The 19,347-nt window shown below is 41.0% G+C and overlaps 1 protein-coding gene across 1 annotated transcript; it reads left to right on the forward strand.

The window, feature by feature from the left end:
- The first annotated feature begins 490 nt into the window (after positions 1-490).
- Positions 491-6,908, forward strand: CBLN2 (cerebellin 2 precursor). Its single transcript, XM_072820334.1, has 3 exons — positions 491-868; positions 3,801-3,920; positions 4,183-6,908. The coding sequence occupies exons 1-3, from the start codon at positions 506-508 to the stop codon at positions 4,378-4,380; spliced, it is 681 nt and encodes a 226-aa protein (XP_072676435.1). The 5' UTR covers positions 491-505; the 3' UTR covers positions 4,381-6,908.
- The last annotated feature ends 12,439 nt before the right edge of the window (positions 6,909-19,347 follow it).

Raw genomic sequence — 19,347 nt, forward strand, 5'->3', positions numbered from 1 at the left:
TGGGGGTGGCGTTGCCGGCGTCTCCGAGGTCACCGACCGCTGTCGAGCTTCCGCCGAGGCCCTGCAGAAGCCCGGGCCCCTCTACCGGACCGCACCCCCGGCGCGCGCCGCCCCGGAGCCCTCGGGGATGCCCTGCCCCGCGCGCCGGGGGCTTCCTCGGACCTGCTGTGCCCATCGGGGAAGGGGGGCGTGTGCGGGGCTGAGAGGGTGGCGGCCAGGGAGAGGGGCCCCTGCGCTGCGGGCACCTGCTCCCCGTGCCCCCTCCCCCCACGGCGTCGCCTCCCAGTCTAAGGGTTCGGGTTCTTTGCCCTGACAGGTCCGCTGGCGCCTTCCTTCTGAGGACGAGCCTGGCCTTGACCGTCAGAGCGAGGGACCGAGGCCAAAGGAGGCGTCCCCAGGCCCCGCGCAGCCCTGCGCGCCCTCCCGCGCCCGCGCCCGCGCCCGCGCCCGCGCCCGCCCGGCCGCCGCCCGCCGTCGCCCCCGCGCGCCGCCCCCCGCAGCCCGGATGCCGGCGCCCGGCCGGGGCCCCCGCGGGCCGCCGCTGACCATGCCCGGGCGCCGGGGGGCGCTGCGCGAGCCGGCGGGCTGCGGCTCCTGCCTGGGGGCGGCGCTGGCGCTGGCGCTGCTGCTGCTGCTGCTGCCCGCCGGCTGCCCGGTGCGGGCGCAGAACGACACGGAGCCCATCGTGCTGGAGGGCAAGTGCCTGGTGGTGTGCGACTCGAGCCCGTCGGCCGACGGCGCCGTCACCTCCTCCCTGGGCATCTCGGTGCGCTCCGGCAGCGCCAAGGTGGCCTTCTCCGCCACGCGGAGCACCAACCACGAGCCGTCCGAGATGAGCAACCGCACCATGACCATCTACTTCGACCAGGTCAGCCGGCGGCTGCCAGCTCGCCTCCGCCCGGGGTGGAGGGCGGGGACCCCGCGCGGGCGCCGGGGCCGGGACTTCCAGGCTCCCCCGCCCCTCGGCCCTGCCCTGCCCTTCTCTTTTCCCCCTTTCCGAGGAAGCAAGCTCTGCTTCCCATTGCCCTTTCTCACACTGTGGCTCCTCTAGAACTGGCAGCGCCATCGGCACTTGGATGACCGACAGTCCTTTAAAGCTCAGGGATCTGAAGTGCAGCCCCTCACCCAAGGAAATTGCACATCCTACTTTTCGCTGGGATGGGGGCTGCCGGGTGCGGTGCGCGGGCTTCAGTCATCCAGGGGGCCGACTCGGGACTGAGTGCTTTGAAAGCACACCCCAAAAGGGAGTTTTCCAAAGGTCTCAGCCAACCATCAGAAAATATGTGTCTGCTGCTTATTTTGGAATGGACTGGGGAAGAGGTGCTTATCTTCGAGAAAAATAAGTCAGGGAGAGTGTGGGGGCAACAGCCGGGATGGTTATAGAAATACAAAGCAAAACAGAGTGAGATCATATAAATGCAATAGGTAGTAAATACAATATCTACAATGTAGAGTACAAATATGTACAGCACATAAAAATATCGTATGTACTGTGGTCATACAGATTGAAAATAAAAACAAAATAAGGATCAATGACTTAAGTTGCCCTACGTCACTTAACTTCCCTCACTTTGTTCAAAGCAGAAGGCTCCATAAATGATCAGACCTTGGCGATCCCTTCTCTGGGGTATTGGGCTCAGGACTGGCGGTACTGACTTTCCTCTTGTGCCCTCCCATCTTGGTTTCTGTTGTTTTTCAGAAACAAGTTGAAAACATTATTGTGGTTTCCAAAAGTCTATTCCTTTTGCCAGAATAATTTCCACTAAAGCCCAGGGTACTGGGCTCACTGGCCACACTTAATTGACTTCCCTTCTGTTAACCAGTTCTTACACCTCAGTGACGGTAAACTTCCAACACACCCTTGCCTCTTTTTAGGCCAGAGGCTTAATTTATTTTAATCCTTGCTATGGATTACCTACTTGAAGTTTCGCCCCCTTTTTTTTTTTTTTTGAGGGGGGGGATCTCTTTTTCATCTGTTTTTAAAGAATTGTTTTTTTTTTAATGAAATTACTGATTTTAATGATGTCCAAATAAAGCAGACAACAAAATAGGTATTTGCTATTTACTCTATTCTTTACCTTATTATTAGTCACCTCCCGTCATTTCACTTGGGTGTCAAGAGAACTCTGATGAGGGCAAGATAAGTTGTAGTAAGATTCTAATTTTATAGATGAGCTAACTATGGCAGGGCGGGTAAAATGCTATTTCCCTGGTTTCCCAGTTAGGGAGTAAGCGAAACCTGCTCCTTGGGTGTTCTTTCATCCACAGCAGGGCCCAAAATTTACCAGTTTCTGGAATTTAAAACTGATGGGAAAGAGCTGTGGTAGTTGAGTTGGAAGAGGCAGCTCCGAGGGCTTGGATGGAGAGTGCTTTATTCTTTTTTAAAGCATCCTAAGGCCGATGAGAGCATAGGCTTGAAGAGACGGAGTGCAGGCATTGTGCAGCGAGCCGTCCTGAACAATAGAGCCCTGAGCGTCTGTGCTGAGCCCTGCAGGCGAGGGGGACTGAAGTAGTGCCCCGACCTCCCTTGCAGAAGCGGGTGCCGGTTTCTTTCCCTGAGTGGTGACAGCAGTTGTCATGGGCAGGTCGCATATTGCAGTGGGGATCGCGTGTCATTCATCTGCTGTGATGAGTGTGTGAGGAGTAACCGCAAGAGGTATCCGGTTGAAATTTATTTTCTGAGCAGATGATGGGATCCCTAGTCTAGGGTTCTGCTGTTGCTGGCTGTTGGCTTTAAAAAGCCCAGCATACCAGGCGGGCCGTGTTAGTATTTTAACTGAGTGTGTGCATTTGTGTGTGAGAAGAGGTGGGGACGGGATCCAGATGGGGTGACCAAACTCCGCCTTACACACCTGAAAGGGAATTGGGCCATAATAAGGGATCCTCCACGCTTCAAATTCTGCTCTTGACATTGTAACACTCACATCCCCCTTTCATTTGAGGGGGGGGGAAAAAAAGAAAAAAATCATCGGCAGGGGCACATGACCTCACATCGTCTGGCTAATTTTGTCATTATTCTTGCATGGTCCTGGAGTTGGAGCTTAGGGTATCCAACTGCTGTCTCCACTCCCTTCATTTATTTAAGCTTATTTGCATGACGTCATAGCTCAGCAGAGGGAGCAAGCACGGTGCTTAGAGCCAAGTGAAGGAGACAGGTGCAGCCAGTGCTTACCCACCCCAACTTTGCACTCTGTCCCTGTCATTGAGCACCTACTGTGTGCCACCAGGGAAGGTGCCAGGGGCTGGGGATACACGGGGACAGGAACCTCACCCAGCTTATCCTCTCCCGGAACATGTGAAGTGCCAAGGTTGAACTGATGTAAATTATTCTCCTGAATTGGCTTCTTACCCCAAGGTCTACTTCTCCTGGTTCAGCATGGCGTGGCACCCTAGTTGTGAAACTAAACTTGATGTGGAAGTCCCTGGAATCCCACAGACCAGTTTCGTTTGCTTACTGACCTCATTGTCTTCCTTTCCCTCTGCCTTGCAAAATTGGCATCTGCTTTTTACAATGTGTAAATAAAATACACTTCACAAAAATCTTTATTGATTATGGTCCATTAGGATTCTTCTAAAAATCCCTTTCTGGTGTAGGGTATTTTGGCACCAGCTCCCAGCCTCCCGCCCTACACCCCCACCACCACCCCCAGGGCAGCCTTGGCTCACTGCCTGGGTGCCTCTTGCTGCTGCTGCTGTGCAGGCCCTGGAGGAACCGGTGGCGTTGGTTCTGCAGGCCTGAGCACAACAGATGCAGAGGAGGGACTTGCTATGTTTGTGTCGTATTCCCTCTTCTTTTTCAGGTATTAGTAAATATTGGCAACCATTTCGATCTCGCCTCCAGTATTTTTGTAGCACCGAGGAAAGGGATTTATAGCTTCAGCTTCCACGTGGTCAAAGTGTACAACAGACAAACCATCCAGGTGGGTCGCTGTGAAACCATGGGGACCGTTGCAGTTCCGGATGGCCAGTGCCCCAGGGCTGCAGGTCCCATCCTACTGTCTGGGAATCTGGGCCAGCCAAGGTGGGGGCGTTGCTGAGCAAGGGCCCACAGCATCTTTGGGGCCAGGCCCTCTGGCGTGGCTCCGCGGAAAGGGCAGAGGGTGTGGGGTCGGGGCAGAAGAGGACAAACAGGTGCACGTGGGGTCCTGTGTGGTCCACTGAGCTTTGCCCTCTGCCCTGCAGGTCAGTTTAATGCAGAACGGCTACCCCGTGATCTCAGCGTTTGCGGGTGACCAGGACGTTACCAGAGAAGCTGCCAGCAATGGTGTCCTGCTGCTGATGGAAAGAGAGGACAAAGTACATCTCAAGCTAGAGAGAGGCAACCTCATGGGTGGCTGGAAGTACTCCACGTTCTCGGGCTTTTTGGTGTTTCCTCTATAAACGCAGTGGCCCCCAGGCGGCGGGCAAGTTGCCATCTGGACCCGGGCGTCCGCCCTTCCTAGACACCCTGGACTCGCCAGAATAGGACCACTTGTTTCCAACCTCTGTCGGACTGTCGAGGTAGAAGAATGATTTCTTTCCAAATCTCCAGCATTTTCTTTGAATATTGACCATTCCTCGGGAACCTGGCTTCTAATTAGTTTAGACGACAAGGTCTTAAGGAGACATGAAATGATCGATTTGAGCAATTTGTACCTGTGATTGTGAAGTCAATATTGGATTTTATTGTCGGGACCATTGACTTTTCTTCTTTTGTTTGTACGTGGTATCGCGGCCCCAACGCGAGGAGGGCGGCCGACCCTGGGGCCGGATTGCAGGCCTCAGGCGGGACTCAGAGCAAGAGCCCTGCGCATCACCACCCGCCGGAGAGTCCTCGAAATGTGTTCTTTATGTGTCTGTTCAGCCTTAAGAAAAAGAATGGCTTCACTCTCATTCTGTATTTTTCCCCCCGGGTGGACGGGAGGCCTCGGGAGGGGGAAGGGGACATTGTGAATCTGTCAAGAAGTGCTTTATCTGGAGAAGCAAATTTTGCACGATTGGACTGCGACTTTTGCTTTGTATTGTGTGTGTGCGTGTGTGTGTGTGCGTGTGAGTGTGTGTGTGTGTGTGTGTGGTTTTCTGTTTTTAGTTTTTGTTTTGTTTTTCCTGGAAGAGCTTTACCTTTCTTTCCACGTTCAGCTCTCCCTCCTTACCCCTCCTTCTTCTATGTTTCTGTGCTGGGACGGGGGAGAGAAATGTATGCTGAATTCCTGAATGAGACCAAACCAAACAAAACAAAAAACGCCGATGTATTTTGTTTTGGTTGAGACCAGAACAAACAGAAGGTACCTGTAGATCAAAGTCCAAATAACAGATGGACCATTCTGCTTATCCTTTCAAAGAGATTCTCTCAGACGCACCTTTAGAACTAACAAGCTGGATTTTTTTTTTTTTTTTTTTTAACGCTCTGGAATACTCTAAGAACTTGATATTCCTGGGTGGCTTTGAATCACGTAAGATGAGAATGGAAGCGGTAATGACCAAGTCTCTGAAACACACGCTTTCTCGGCCCAGCGCACCTGGGTCTGCCCAGCAGCCTGTTGTCATCTATTTGCACCCGTGTCTGCGAGAGCACACCAGGCTCAGGTGCTTCAAAGCCAACAGGACCAGCTACTCTCCCTCAGGATCCTCCTCTGATCTGCCAAGGAAAGAGGTGTGTTGATGCTCCCTGCGAACACCTGGCAGGAAGCCACCTGGAAGTCACAGCAGTTACAGGTATTGGCAGAGGCACCCTGGGAGCAGTTTTCCAAATCCTTCTTGTTTTGGCCCCTTGTACAACAATAGTATTACAATACAGCTGGGAGCCGACGGGTGCAGGATTCATATGCCAAGGAAATGTTACTAATCCCAAAGCAATGGAAGAAGAGACCTCACAGCGGATGTTAATTTGTCCTTTGTGTAACAATGTAACCAAAATATTGATGATAAAGAGTCATAATTTAAGATTCAGAATAAATGGGTTTGATGTCTGGCTTGCTCTTCTCCCTTCACATCGTCTCCCAACTCCTCCAGTGTGTGGAAGTAAAGGCCACGGATCAAGGACTCGGGGAAAGGAAGCCCACACTGTGCCTCTTTAAAACACACACTCAAATGCACACCCCCATATGCAGATCTAGCTGTGGGTCTCCATGGAAATTGCACACTTAGATACCTTTCAATCTATATCTGTATTTTTCACATGAAAAGATTTCAGGGGGAGATATGTGAAAAAAGACAGTATTCAAAAGGCTTTATGGATAGGCGATCTGCTTTCATCACATACAATCATTGATGTACAAGTTCCAATCCAATATTTCAATCAGAGAACATGGATATAAAGGAAACTGACATTTCAATACAGCATCAAGTGTTTCTAAGATACATGTGAGCATGGGGAAGCATTGGGTTCCATTTCCAAATAAATGCAGTGGGGATTATAAGAGTGAAAATAATATAGTTTGATGAAAAGTCTAAGTTTTTAATGGCCGTAAGTGGACAGCGTAATACGATACAGAATTGAATTTGAATTAAAATGATACTATATTTTGTTAGGAAAAAAAAATCAAGAAATATCAGCCAAAAAGCATTTGGGTATATTGGCTCTGTGATTAGGTGACACACTTCTGAGCGTGAGCGTTGTTTATTAATGCCGATAATGCAAACAGGACGCTAGTGAATATTTTCCTTCTGTGTTTTACTGCTCTCAGTGAATTAGCCCTCTGCCCCTCCTTTATAAAACCTTCCGTTTGATTTCAGACAAGCAGCAAACTTCATTAGGGGAACAATACCGCACTTCAGAGACTGAAAAAAAAATATATGCGTATGTGCTATTTTTACCGCTTACTAATATGTAATGCACATATTTGTATTTACAGCTTTACCATGTCCAGGTTGTTATTTGGTTATGCCGTCTAATAAATAAGTTATTAAATTCATCATTCTAAAAATAAGCATATTTCAGGAGTTTCTTTTATATTAGGAAAAAAACTTAATCCTGTTTATTCCACTCCTGCCTTTATTTGTTTGTTTGTTTGTTTGTTTATTTCTATCTTGAGCTGGATGCCAAACCCTACATTAGGGAGAAGCCACAATAGTAGTTCTTCTGAAGCTCTTTGCTGTCCACCCTCGCAGCTGCCTAAATTCTGTCTGGTTTAAGGATCTTTGAGGGAGATGAAGCTCTTGTGTGTGGTCTGCGGAAATATGTAGGTCAGATCAAAATGTGAAATATATTTTCCTTTATTTGGGGAGGGAAAGTGACATGTGCACTGTGTGCAGTCTGATTTGAGCATCCGTACCTCTGGGCTTCTGCTTCCCATCTGTGGGGTGAGGGCAGTAGCCCCCATATTTCCTGCCCAACTCACAAAGCAATGGTGAGAGTGCTCTGGGAAGCAAGGCACTGTGATCTGTGCTCTGAGAAGTGCAAGGCACTGTGATCACGGGAGACATTATGTGGCAGGAAGGGTGTTTCTGGAAAGTCGGATTGTTCCATGTGCGATTTATTAAACGTACCTAAAACGAACATCTGACAAGAGAACACTTTTATGTGACACTAAATTTCCATATTCCCCACTAGCTTATTAAAGCTGTACCACTCTGGAAGTTTAATTCGAGTTTTAAGAATGATGATAATATGAACATGTCAAAATCTATACATTTTCCTATTACCTCAATTCTTGATTATGTTCTTTGACTGACCTACGTGGCTGAGGCCTAGCTTTCTGTTCCAGTCTGTGATACCAGTATTTTAGAAAAATATACAACTATAGTGTTTTTAACACAAAGAAAAACTCAGTTATCAATATTTTGGCATTGTAATAGTAAGTCGGTCTAGCCACTAAATGTTAATCCTGCTAAGCTGCAAGTGCTTTTAAAATAACACTATTTTTTAACTAAAATATATTCTAATTTGAAACACAACACTGCTTCTACTCTAGGTCCTGACAACCTGCATTTACTATCTGTAGTTCCTGAGTCCTTTTCGCATTCTAATATTTTTTTATTTATATACTCTTGTATAGTGAAGTTATTTACATTTTTAAAGTTTGTGATTACCATGGCCGCTTGGAGCAAAGGAGAGAAAAGTCTTTTGGATATTGACATGAACACTCATGGGATCTTGTAGAGATTACATACTTACTTGTTTGGAAAAAAAATGTTTTTGACCAAAACCTAGGGATATCAAGCCTCAGAAGAGTTAGAAAAGACTTTTGCTGAATCTTTAATTTTATTTCTATTTCCTTGCAATCTTATCAAGGAAATTGATATCAAATCACATACATGATAACTGTTACATATGTATCACTTGCCTGTAAATACATGAACATACACACCTGTTTTCCTTGATGAATAAAAACGGATCATAGATTGACTACATTCTCCTGGACTCTGGCAATAGTTGAGAGGAGAATTTGTTGAATCGCTTTATACAAACAAAACAAAAGCATGGTTTGCTCCAGCATGCCTCATATATAGCAAAAGGAACAAAGAATGTTCTGTCAATTTGTGTCCTCATGATTTTGCAATCTTTTATAAGGAAATAAATATTGCAATAAGATAATGTTGCTGTGAATAAATAGTTAATGTTTATATTTCTACAGCATAGGAAGTATATGGTAATCTAATGCACATGACTGAAAAGCTGTTACATTATATTTCAGGTGGTGTAAATAAATGATGGAACTCATAGAAGCAGGTTACATTGAATCATTCTCAAGATCTTTCTGTGCACTCCATAAAAACACTTGTAAAAAATGTAAAACTAGATTAACCATAGAACATGAGGTTTTGCCCTTTTACCTTGCTTATGTAGGAATTTACTTGCCAGTGGGACTCTATCTGAAGCTGACACTTTGCTATTAAAATGGGATATGACAAACATAGTTAACATGTGAGATCAAAGCCTTGTGCATTCTCATAAGACTCTTTAAATTAATTTTCTTGGCATTTAAGGAGTAGGTGCAGCAAATATAATGAAGTAAGGTAAAATACAATTTCCATTTGGTTTTATCATTTTATGTTTTTAGGGGGGTTTAGAATCTCTCTCTCTTCTCTCTCTCTCTCTTTCTCTCTTTTTAATGAAAACACTCTGAAGATGTTAACTGATGATGGCCAAGTACATTAATCAAGTATATTTATGTATTTGCCTAGGCTTTTAAAACATAATTTTTGCAGGTAGATTTCACCAAAAGGTGTATTTACTGCCTTTGCAGATGGAGGGCTACAATTCAGTCACATTTTGATATTTTAAACGTCTGTATGTTATACAGCTATCAATGAAGTGATTGGTCAGACCCGGTCCTCACCCATCCCTAAAAAAAAAAAAAAAAAAAAAAAAAAAGAAAGAAAAGTCTTTTCAAAATCCCTTTAAGGTTGATCCAATGAATATAAACTTAAAAAAAAAAAGTTCTGTGAGTTTGTATAATAATGTTACACCAAAATATGAATTCTAAGTAAATGAGCTTTCTTTCCATTCCCAAACCCAGTAGGGTAACTTGAAATTTGTAAGGGCAAAAGCCGTGTGGCTTTACCTCCCACAGATAATAGGAGCTCTGTTTTATCTTCCTAAGTGGATTTTGCTGTGGATTTCCATCACCAGAATCACCTAAGTGTCTATAGCATCATAAATCATCATCTGCATCAGCTCGCCCACATACACTCACTGTGTAGTGTAAATGAGCTCCTTGACAACTTAATTTGGAAAAGAAATCTTCATTCCCTCTTCTTAATGCCCACGGCAGGACTCCCTGGGGTTAGAATGCTGCTTTGCACTGGAGCTATCCTAACAGAATGGAAGCTACTTATTAATGAGCCACTACCAGTCTTCAACCTGACTAGCTATGCCTTAACTTTTATTATTGTGCCCTCATATTTTTCAGGAGTGCTCATTTCTCCTTTTGAATTTGTTTCAGGTGGCAAAACAAAACAACACAAAACAAAAGCCCTGTTTGAGTTGGAGAATGTTGACTATATATTTGGATGTGGAGCTAAGACTTGAGTATTTTGCTTAAGTATATTTGCTCTTACTTAATTCATTTTGAAATGTTTCCATAAATCTCTTATGCTCTCAAAGTCCTGTCAGATATAAAGCATCCTAACATTTCTTTGACCTCATACTATAAATGAGCATTTATTGTGACTTTGGGTGCTTTGCTAGGAACTGGCTTCAGATAAGAGTAATATTTAAAATAGAATCAAATTAATGAGAAAAATCGGCAAATATTCCTTATTACTAAAATCCCTCATTTCCAATTTTTTAATGGATTTTTTAAAACAGTATTTTGCATGGATCTTAATGATAACTATTGGCTTTAAAATTAACATTAAAATCAGTATTTTATCTTTGAATTGCTAACATATCTTTTTTTTTTTTCAATCATGTAACTCTTAGGTCATAAGTGATACACTTTGAGAAGTCTATCACTGAATATAGGACATGAAAATGTGATACCTTTTCCCCCCCGTATTCCCAAGCACCATGTCGGGATGTCATAGCATCGTTTTGTTCTGAAACTGTAAACTGTTTGTGGAGAAAGCAATTATATTGCTTATTAAAAGAAATTCACTCCTTTGAGATCAGGGTGTAAACGTTTCCTTTTCATTCCATAGCATTTACATATTGATGCTTAGGGGCCAGATAGTGTGCTTAAGGATGTTGAGAGAAAAATAAACACATACTTATTATGTACCAAGAGTTTACAGTCCTTGTCAAAAATACAGCCTGGAGAATATCCAGGTAAACGCATGCAAAACTCCTGGGTGGGCTGGGTGAGTGTAGGAGGAACCTTAGAAATCTGACTGCATGTTTACTAAAGTGAACAATGTGATTTACATTTTTCACACACAAAGAGGAGAATGTTATTTGGGCATTGACATTGAACACTGAACACCGGTTAATCTTCCAACTAAAAGGTTCCCTGCAACCTCTCCTCCCACGCTGAATATGGTTGGGTATTTGGGCAGACATATGGCCAACTAACTAGAGCTCATGAACTAACCTTGAAAGTATTAAAGTCGGAAGGGACAGATATGGGGAATTTCCATTGTTTTAACACATGAAGGTTAGGATACAATAGCCCTTTTTTACAGTTTTATTTCTGTTTGCCTTGTGTGGTGAATTGCTCGAGAAGACAGAAGGCATGCTAGAATTAGTCAAACCCTTCAGATCTAAAGCAAGATAAAAATAAGGCATGATGTCAAGTCCGTTCTGAACAGAGCTGGATGGAGGAGCATACCCAGCATTTTGGCACATTATACAAGATTATTAACTTAATGAATACAGGTCTAAACTAAGAAACACAAAAAATAAACACGAGACCAGATTGAACAGGTCAAAAACATGAATTCTGTATTTTTTAATTATATAATCACAAAAAAATGTGTGTTTGGGGGTGTGCAAATGTTGAATATAAACAAATATGTATAGTTAAAACTTACCCCTGTCACAATGCCTGCCCTGTACCTCCAGCTGTGCCAGCACTGAACTCTTGCTTTCCTAGAAGGGGGAGGTGACGGATCCAGGTATCTTTGCCTGGGTTCATGGACTCACTTGTACCAACTTATCTCAATACTTCGGTCTGTTTCCTATTTTATTTCTTGTATGCAATCTTAGGAATCTATTTCTCCAGAAGGTGGATATTACATCTGGTCTCCCTGACAGACAGAGATTGAGAACTGTTGAGAATAATGAAGCCATCTGGTGCTATAAACCCAACAGAAAGCTATGATCAGTGGATCATGGCCTAATCTACTCTTCATCCATGGCATCTGAATTGAGTTGGCACAAAGGAGTGACAAGGGGCTGGATATTCCACAAGATTGTCACATCTTCCCAATCATTTAGCAGGCAAAAGGCATGCATCAGACTGTGATAATTAGGGAAGACTTATTCTCCCCTAAGGCCTATTACTTTTGATACTTAATCCCTCCCCCCCCTTTTTTTAGTGTCTCAAAGGGTACTACTCCAGTGGATGTCATGCAATATTGACTTATAATTCTTACCAATTCCTGAGCATGTTCACTGGAAGAGATTATTTACTAAAATAAACTTTTCTTTTTAAATCAATGAAGACTTGAAATGAACATAAAATCATTTTCTTAGATTTTTTTTCCCCCGGACTTGCAGAAACATTTGTTTCAGGAAAAAGTCCCCAATAGATGGTGCTGCTGCTGTGATTTAAACCATTGAATAATTAGTATGCAAAAAAGCACTAGAGAGAGGCCTCTGGGAATTCCCTTACATCAAGTTATAGAAAGACAAAAATGTGGCTTTAGTTTTGCTAAATGCAAATTGACATCATTGTATAATTTGAAGACTAGAAAGATTTTTTTGATGTTTTGAGGTCAAGAAATTACTTTTAATCTCATTGTTCATATTGCAAATATCTTGGAAACAAACAAAATTGAGTATCAGAAAAAAGCGAACTGAATGGCCTTCCAAGTTTCTTTTCCGTCCATAATACTTCAAATATCTATTATTAATTAAAGCTCTAATATGAAGATTATAGTACAAATGAAAAATGGAGTCCTTCATATTTATGTGGGAAATTTGCAGATGCAGGATTCATACTGGCCGAATGATGCCATCACTGCTGTTAATGATAAACCTTAATATATACAGTACCTTTACATGTACTGTGCACTGTGTTGAGTACTTTATAGTTATCTTTCCATTTAACTGTTATGATAGCCAACAGAGTGGGCACTACCATTACCACCATTTTACAGGTGATGGAGAATGCAGTTTAAAGCGATTTGGTGATGTGATCAAGACCTCAGAGCAGATGAGTCACAGAGGTAGGAATCTGATGATGGGCTTTCTAACTTCAGAACCTATTCCTTTATCCATGGCATGACACCATATCTCAGAATGAAAGCTAAAGTAAGGAAAGGGTTTTCTTAAATAAGGTACCAATGTATACGATGATTAATCAAAAGTGTTTGTATCACAGTCATCTCAATAAAACTCATTGTTTAAAAAAACGGGACAATTTAGCTTTGTGCTCTGCTTGATTGTAATCATGAGAGAAAAGTTACAACAGCTGCCGTAGATTTACTGACCCTTTGATATCAGAAACACAAAAGTTTGGGCTCTCACTATTTTCATGCCGAAAATCATAATGTGATCATTTTCTTCCCTTTGTCTTTTTTGCCAAAACTATCTGCAAAGATGGGACTGATATTGCACAAACATATAAATACAAATAGCTCATTTTCTCAACAATATTGTATATTTTATAAAGGAAACAGGTCAGTCATTAGAATTCTGGAGTAGAACCCGAGAAATCAAGTGTACAAAGTAAGTTATGCTTGAACTGAGCATCTTGCCTTCAAGCTGTTCATGAAGTTTTCAGCTTAACCTCTAGCAAGAGAAATCTCTTAGAATCTGGAATTGGGGTTCTTTAGGAGATTAGATCTCTTGCCCTAAAAGTGTAGTTAGCTTTAAAATTAAAATTAAAACTAATCAGACAAAATTAAAGTAGATTTTAGAAATAGTAAATGTCATTTCGTTGGATTAAGTGTCTTTACTATATTCTGATCAGAGGAAAATATATTTTAGGAAGTAGGTAATAATGAGGTAAAACAAAACATGTCACTAAATGTTTTTCTCTGATTTCTTTTTACTTTTTGGTGCTCCCTATTTTGTTTTTTATATAATTACATATTATATAAATACAAAATATTTATTTACATCCAATACTTATTCATATACCATACATTATGTATATTTATATAATATAAAATATTAGGAGTGACACATTCCCATTCAAAAAAATAAGGCAAAGTGTAACTTTAATGACTTTTTATTTGTTTATAATAAGAGTCTTAGTCTTGGTGATTAATGAAGCGCTATGTTTTAAGAGGTGTTCACCTAGTATGTAACAGTATTCGTCTGGGGTCTTTGCTGGGCTCTGCCACTATATAGAAAACCTCAAAAATACCCTCCCTTACTTAATACAACAGAAAATAAGGTAGCTTAACTAGAAGTATAACAATTACACAAAGGTATGTTTTCCAGTGAGATAAGATAAGGGATTTAAAAAATAAAATCACCAATGAACATAAAATAAATGTAGATTTTGACAATTTAAGGTTCTTAAAGATATTGATAACTTTCTCTTGATTACTTGAGAAGGTTTGGTGCAAATTACATATTATGAAGATAAGCTTATTGGCCTAGAAGACCGTTAATGCGATTGCATAATGGCACCACTGAAAAACACATAGTTGTGGTTTATTGATGGCTTTTAGGCATCATAGAAGTTCATCCTGCTAACACTGGTGGTTATCCCTTTAGTTAGAAATCAAGGTAAGAATTCTCTATCATGATGCATCTCTCCAGGCTTTAGCCACAAAAGGTGATGAACCAGCTGGTGCTGCTACATTCCTGCTCTCTAGTGGCTTGTGGCATTTTCAAAACTTCCTGCTTAGTTTGGGAAAGTGCATTATCTTCAGAGCACTAGTTTTCATTCCGAGGACATACATTCTGGAATTCAAATAACTCTTATTAGTCACAAATGTATGGAAAAAGTGTATCAGGGCATATTCATGGTAATTATGATGATATGGAGATTTAAATGTACACATGAAGAGGATAGATGGATAGATAGATAGATAGATAGATAGATAGATAGATAGATAGAGCAACCTGCCTGGGTTGCTCAGTCAATGAAACATCTGCCTTCAGCTCAGGTCATGATCTCATGGTCCTGGGATCAAGCCCCACATTGGGTCACTGCTTAGTGAGAGTCTGCATCTCCTTCTCCCTCTGCCTGCCCGCTCCCCCTGTTTGTGCTCTTTCTCTCTCTCTCTGTGTCAAATTAATGAGTAAAATCTTAAAAAAAAGATGGATAGATAGATATATAGATAACAGATAGGCGGTAGATATCAAGCATGGCAGTAAGACATATAGAAAAACCCCTGTATTTTTAACTTTTTTTAGGTTTTTGCTTTTGTCATACTTGCCTGACTTGCATGTGCTATAAAAGAACAGAAAAATAACTTTAGATGATGTCTAGCTTTGTTTAAAGTTATTACATGTCTGCGTGAAAATAGTTTCCAACATCTTTTTGGTTAGTTAAATCATAGATATCTGTTCATAATTTCTAAATAAGAGAACCTACTGAAGCATTCATTATTATGCCTAACACTTAAGTTTTTATGCTTTGGGCTTCTTATTTTCATATGACATAGAGAAGATAAATAGGTTTGAGTCTGTTAATAAACATGTTCTTTTTGCCACATTGAAAAGTCACACTATAAGAAAGCATATACTTACACAAATTGTGACACATGTGTTCCCAAAATGTGGGAGTCTGCTACAGAATTCACAACTGCTTATTCCCTAGTTTCCTCTGTGAGAAAGGAAAGGTTACTAATGGTTAAACATTATAATCAATATGTGAACATAGCACTACTAGAAATAATTAGGGTGAAGGGAACAGCATTGTATGCAAAGCACGCACAGTATGTGGGATGTGGTTTCGGTATGGGAAAAGAATGATTTCGTTCTAAAGTAAAAGGTGAAAATAAAGGACAAAAACTGAATGTATAAGAAAGTTATAAGCAGTTTGGAAAAAAAGAATTTAGAAAAAGGAACCTTATCTTGTGAGATCAAAGCTGGATAAGATTAGGTGGTTTTATTTATAAGTTTTTCTTTTTAAGAGTTTTGGTATTAATAGTGCATAACTGCCAAACTAGAATTTGGCTTTTTCTCTGTTAAAACAACAAAGCGTTCTTTGATTGCTGGTCTTCTCTCAATAAGAGATTGTAACACTTTGGAGGTTATGTTGTTGTTTGTTTGTTTGTTTCCTATGTAAGTAATCCACCTAGGAGACCAAGATTCTTGTCTTACCTATGGTTTGTGTTGACTTCATTATGTTCTCAATTATTTAAGAGAACTGAATCTTCTCACTTTTGTAATGAGTAAAGTTTTTGTTTTGTTTTGTTTTTACAGTCATATTACTTTTTATGTTTACTTTTGAATTATTTTGTTGTTACTTTGATTAAACAGGTAGCTATTTTTTTAGACCTAGGATCTTATTTATTCAAGTTTTGACATTTTTAATAGTTTGCCTTCCCAAATAAAATTCTAAGTGAAATCTTTATAATCTCAACCATGCTTTGAGATTTCTCAGAGGGTCCCTGGAAAATCTCAAAGGATTTGTCTTTTCATCTTGCAAAAAAGGGTAATTAAATTTATTTGATATGTTCAATTCCATGAAAATTACTGTCAAATAGAAAGAGATGCTTAACCATCCCTAGGTTATATATATGTATGGGTAAGTGTAATTGACATAAATATTTCAGAAACTGTATGAAATTCTTAGAAATTTGCCCATGCCCTTGCTGTCCATGGTATGTCCCGGTATAATGCTATTCTGGTTATTATTTAAAAATGCTATATGCCACAGAAATAACCAAATTTCTGTGTCAAATGAATTCTCACCACATATTTAACTATAGTCAAAGTCCTTTGTCATTCACAGATAGGTTTTGTTTTATTCTGATTCTTTTCCAAAAGTTTTGCTATCAGCTGTAGCCCAGAATGCTTTGTCTTTTGTAAAGAGGGACTGTCTCAAAGACCCACAGGAAAAATGATGACAGATACTCTGGAGTACAGACTTCTTATGACTTTGCTTCAATCTACTTCAGACGGAGTGAGGATTTCCAGTGCTCTGGCGGAGAAGCTGACAAGTTCATAAAACCGCTAACCCGAGATCAAGCAGAACAAGAATTAATTACATGGCACTGAATTAAGTGATAAAGAATGATAATATTTTTTCACAGCTTTTGTATGGAACAGTGCTGATTCTTTAATGCTCTATTTTCTGAATATAAGGAGCCCATTTTGCTTTTCTCTTAAGCTATCGATAACATATAACACTTCAGTAGACAATACTTTTGAAAACATAAATGAAACATATGTCTTTTTTCTTCCTGTTTGATTCCTCCAGAATTTGGAAACTCTTACTGAATGTTCTAATTTTCATGGCAATATAATTATCTGCATAATTTCAATAGGAATCTGTTCTCTTTATAACAGGACATAATTAGAGAAAAAAAATAAAAAGGTTATATACCCAAGACTTTGGCCTGTCATATTTGAGAATGACATGCATGGAATCAAATATGACCAGAAAGTTTAATGGAACGATGGTTGGCTTTACCGAGCCAGTGCTCACAAAATCCTTTTGGAAAAACCAGCCTGGGGACTGGCTTATATCTATCCTTATAGTGAGGAGTGAAATTCATTTCCCAGCAGGTTCAGGAACCTGAGGATATCATGGAGGCCCTCAAGAAGAAAGGAATTCACCTAAATCTGTAGGTACTGGAGATGAAGCCTGATGGTGAGGTCTTGGCTTGTCTTTCTAGCCAAGAGAGGCTTCCAAAGAGAGACAATCTCTCATAAAAAGTTCCAACAAAGCAAAATTAAAAATGCTCTGTGTGGTCAATTGCCATTCTGTTACACTTATGCAAATATCAGGCCCAATCTAATGATATCAGACTTAGACGTGTAAACTTTGGTAATCTTTGATCAAAAACGGGGAGACTGCAGAGGACAGAGGATGGACTTGGTGACAGATTGGGGTGGGTTTGGGATGTGGTGAGTAGCAATATAATGTCATGTATGATAGGATTAGGGAAATCAGCGATGAAGTGTGATTTGTATCTTGGTAAAATCTATTCTTCTTAGTTAAAACCTTTTACACTTCAGATATTGTTAAGCTCTGATTTGAAACAGAGGCATCTCTAATAGGTGGCAAATCTGTTTATAGTGTGACTTTCAGGGAGTTGAGGGTAGGACGCTTTATCTCTGCTTTCCTCCATGAGGCATTCTAAGTGAACAAATTTTGCCTGTCAAGGCTGGTTCATTTTAAATTAATATGTACGGTTAGTAGGTCTTGTTATTTTGCATCTAACTAAACAGGATTTTAGGTCCAAAACATAAAACTGAATCTGCTACAATGCTGACTTAATATTCCTTGTCAAATCTAATTTGATGCTTGAACCACTGATTCATGGTACTGGTTGTGATTCCCAATCCTGGAACTAGAGAACTATAAAATATCGTGAGATAGATTTCCAGAAAACCCCTACGAACATATCCAGGAGTCATATGGAGGATACATTTATTTACAGCATGAAAATGCTCTTTAAATCTTAATTGTAATAGTCATGCCTGTGGGTTTCTTTCATGTTTGTTAGATTCTGCACCTTGTTTCAGACTCTACCTAAAACACACTCATGTAAAAGCCAAGAGTTAAATCTCAGCAAGTTTGTTTCATCAGCATCTCTATTAGAACTCTGTCTGTCACTCGGGGGCTAATCAATATTACTAATGAAAATGACTAGCATGTATTAAAAGCTTGCCAGGTACCAGGTGCCATTCTAAGTGTTCAATGTGCATTATATCTTGTCATGAGCCAGGTTCTACCACTTTCTCCGATCTGTTGCAGGACAAACTGAAGCAGAGGTTAGCCAACTTGCTCATGATAGCACTGCCCGCCACCCCAGCCAAGGGCTGAGTCCAGACTGACTGGCTCGGGATCCATATGACTATGGATTATGGCATCAGACTGTGTTGGGAGCTGGCCTCAGAAAATTTCAGTAAGGGCTGAAAGCTCCTTTCCCTAATTGATTACTGTGGCCAGATGCCTATCTTGCAAAAGTTTTCCTTTTCACTCCGTAAATCAATTATTCATTACATTTGTAAGTTAAATATACCTGAGGTTAAAATTTATTTATGAATTTAATAATATTTTTTGGCCAAGTATAAAATGACAAATTAAATAGCAGCACTGAAGTGCTTAACTTGATGGCTTAATATATTTGCCAACCAGGCTCAAATTATTTATTTATTTACACTGGGGTAAGATGATGACATCAATAGTCACAATTCATGAAGTATGTGGTTTGGGGGACTTTGCTAAGCAGATAGGTAACCGCCACTCTGTACAGTGTTAGGACACTAAGAGGCATAGGTTCCCAGAAGAACAATAGTCCTCCCTGCGGCGGGTTGGGGGGGGGGGGGCTTCCCAGGGAGATGATGTTTAAGCTCCTGTGAAGGTTGAGAAGAACTGGTAAGATTTAATCAGCACAGCCTCCCTGAGGAGGAGGGCTGGAGAAGACACAAGAAGTAAGAAAAAACCCATGAAAAAAGAAGAGGAATTTGCAATTGAGCTTAAAGATGAATTCTTCACAGCTTTAAGAATTAAAGTGTTATGATCAAATCAAAATCACTCTAATGAAGCTGTTACAACATGAATATAAAAACTTAGAGTTTGGAGAAACTGAATTATGGAATGTTGACATTTAACATTTTCTGCTCTCCGTCGTCCCTTGTAAAAATGCACGCGGCAGTGTCAAAGCTGAACACTGATTAGTTGTGGA

The sequence above is a fragment of the Canis lupus genome, chromosome 1 (genome assembly GCF_048164855.1).
Source record: "Canis lupus baileyi chromosome 1, mCanLup2.hap1, whole genome shotgun sequence".
Classification (NCBI taxonomy): domain Eukaryota; kingdom Metazoa; phylum Chordata; class Mammalia; order Carnivora; family Canidae; genus Canis; species Canis lupus.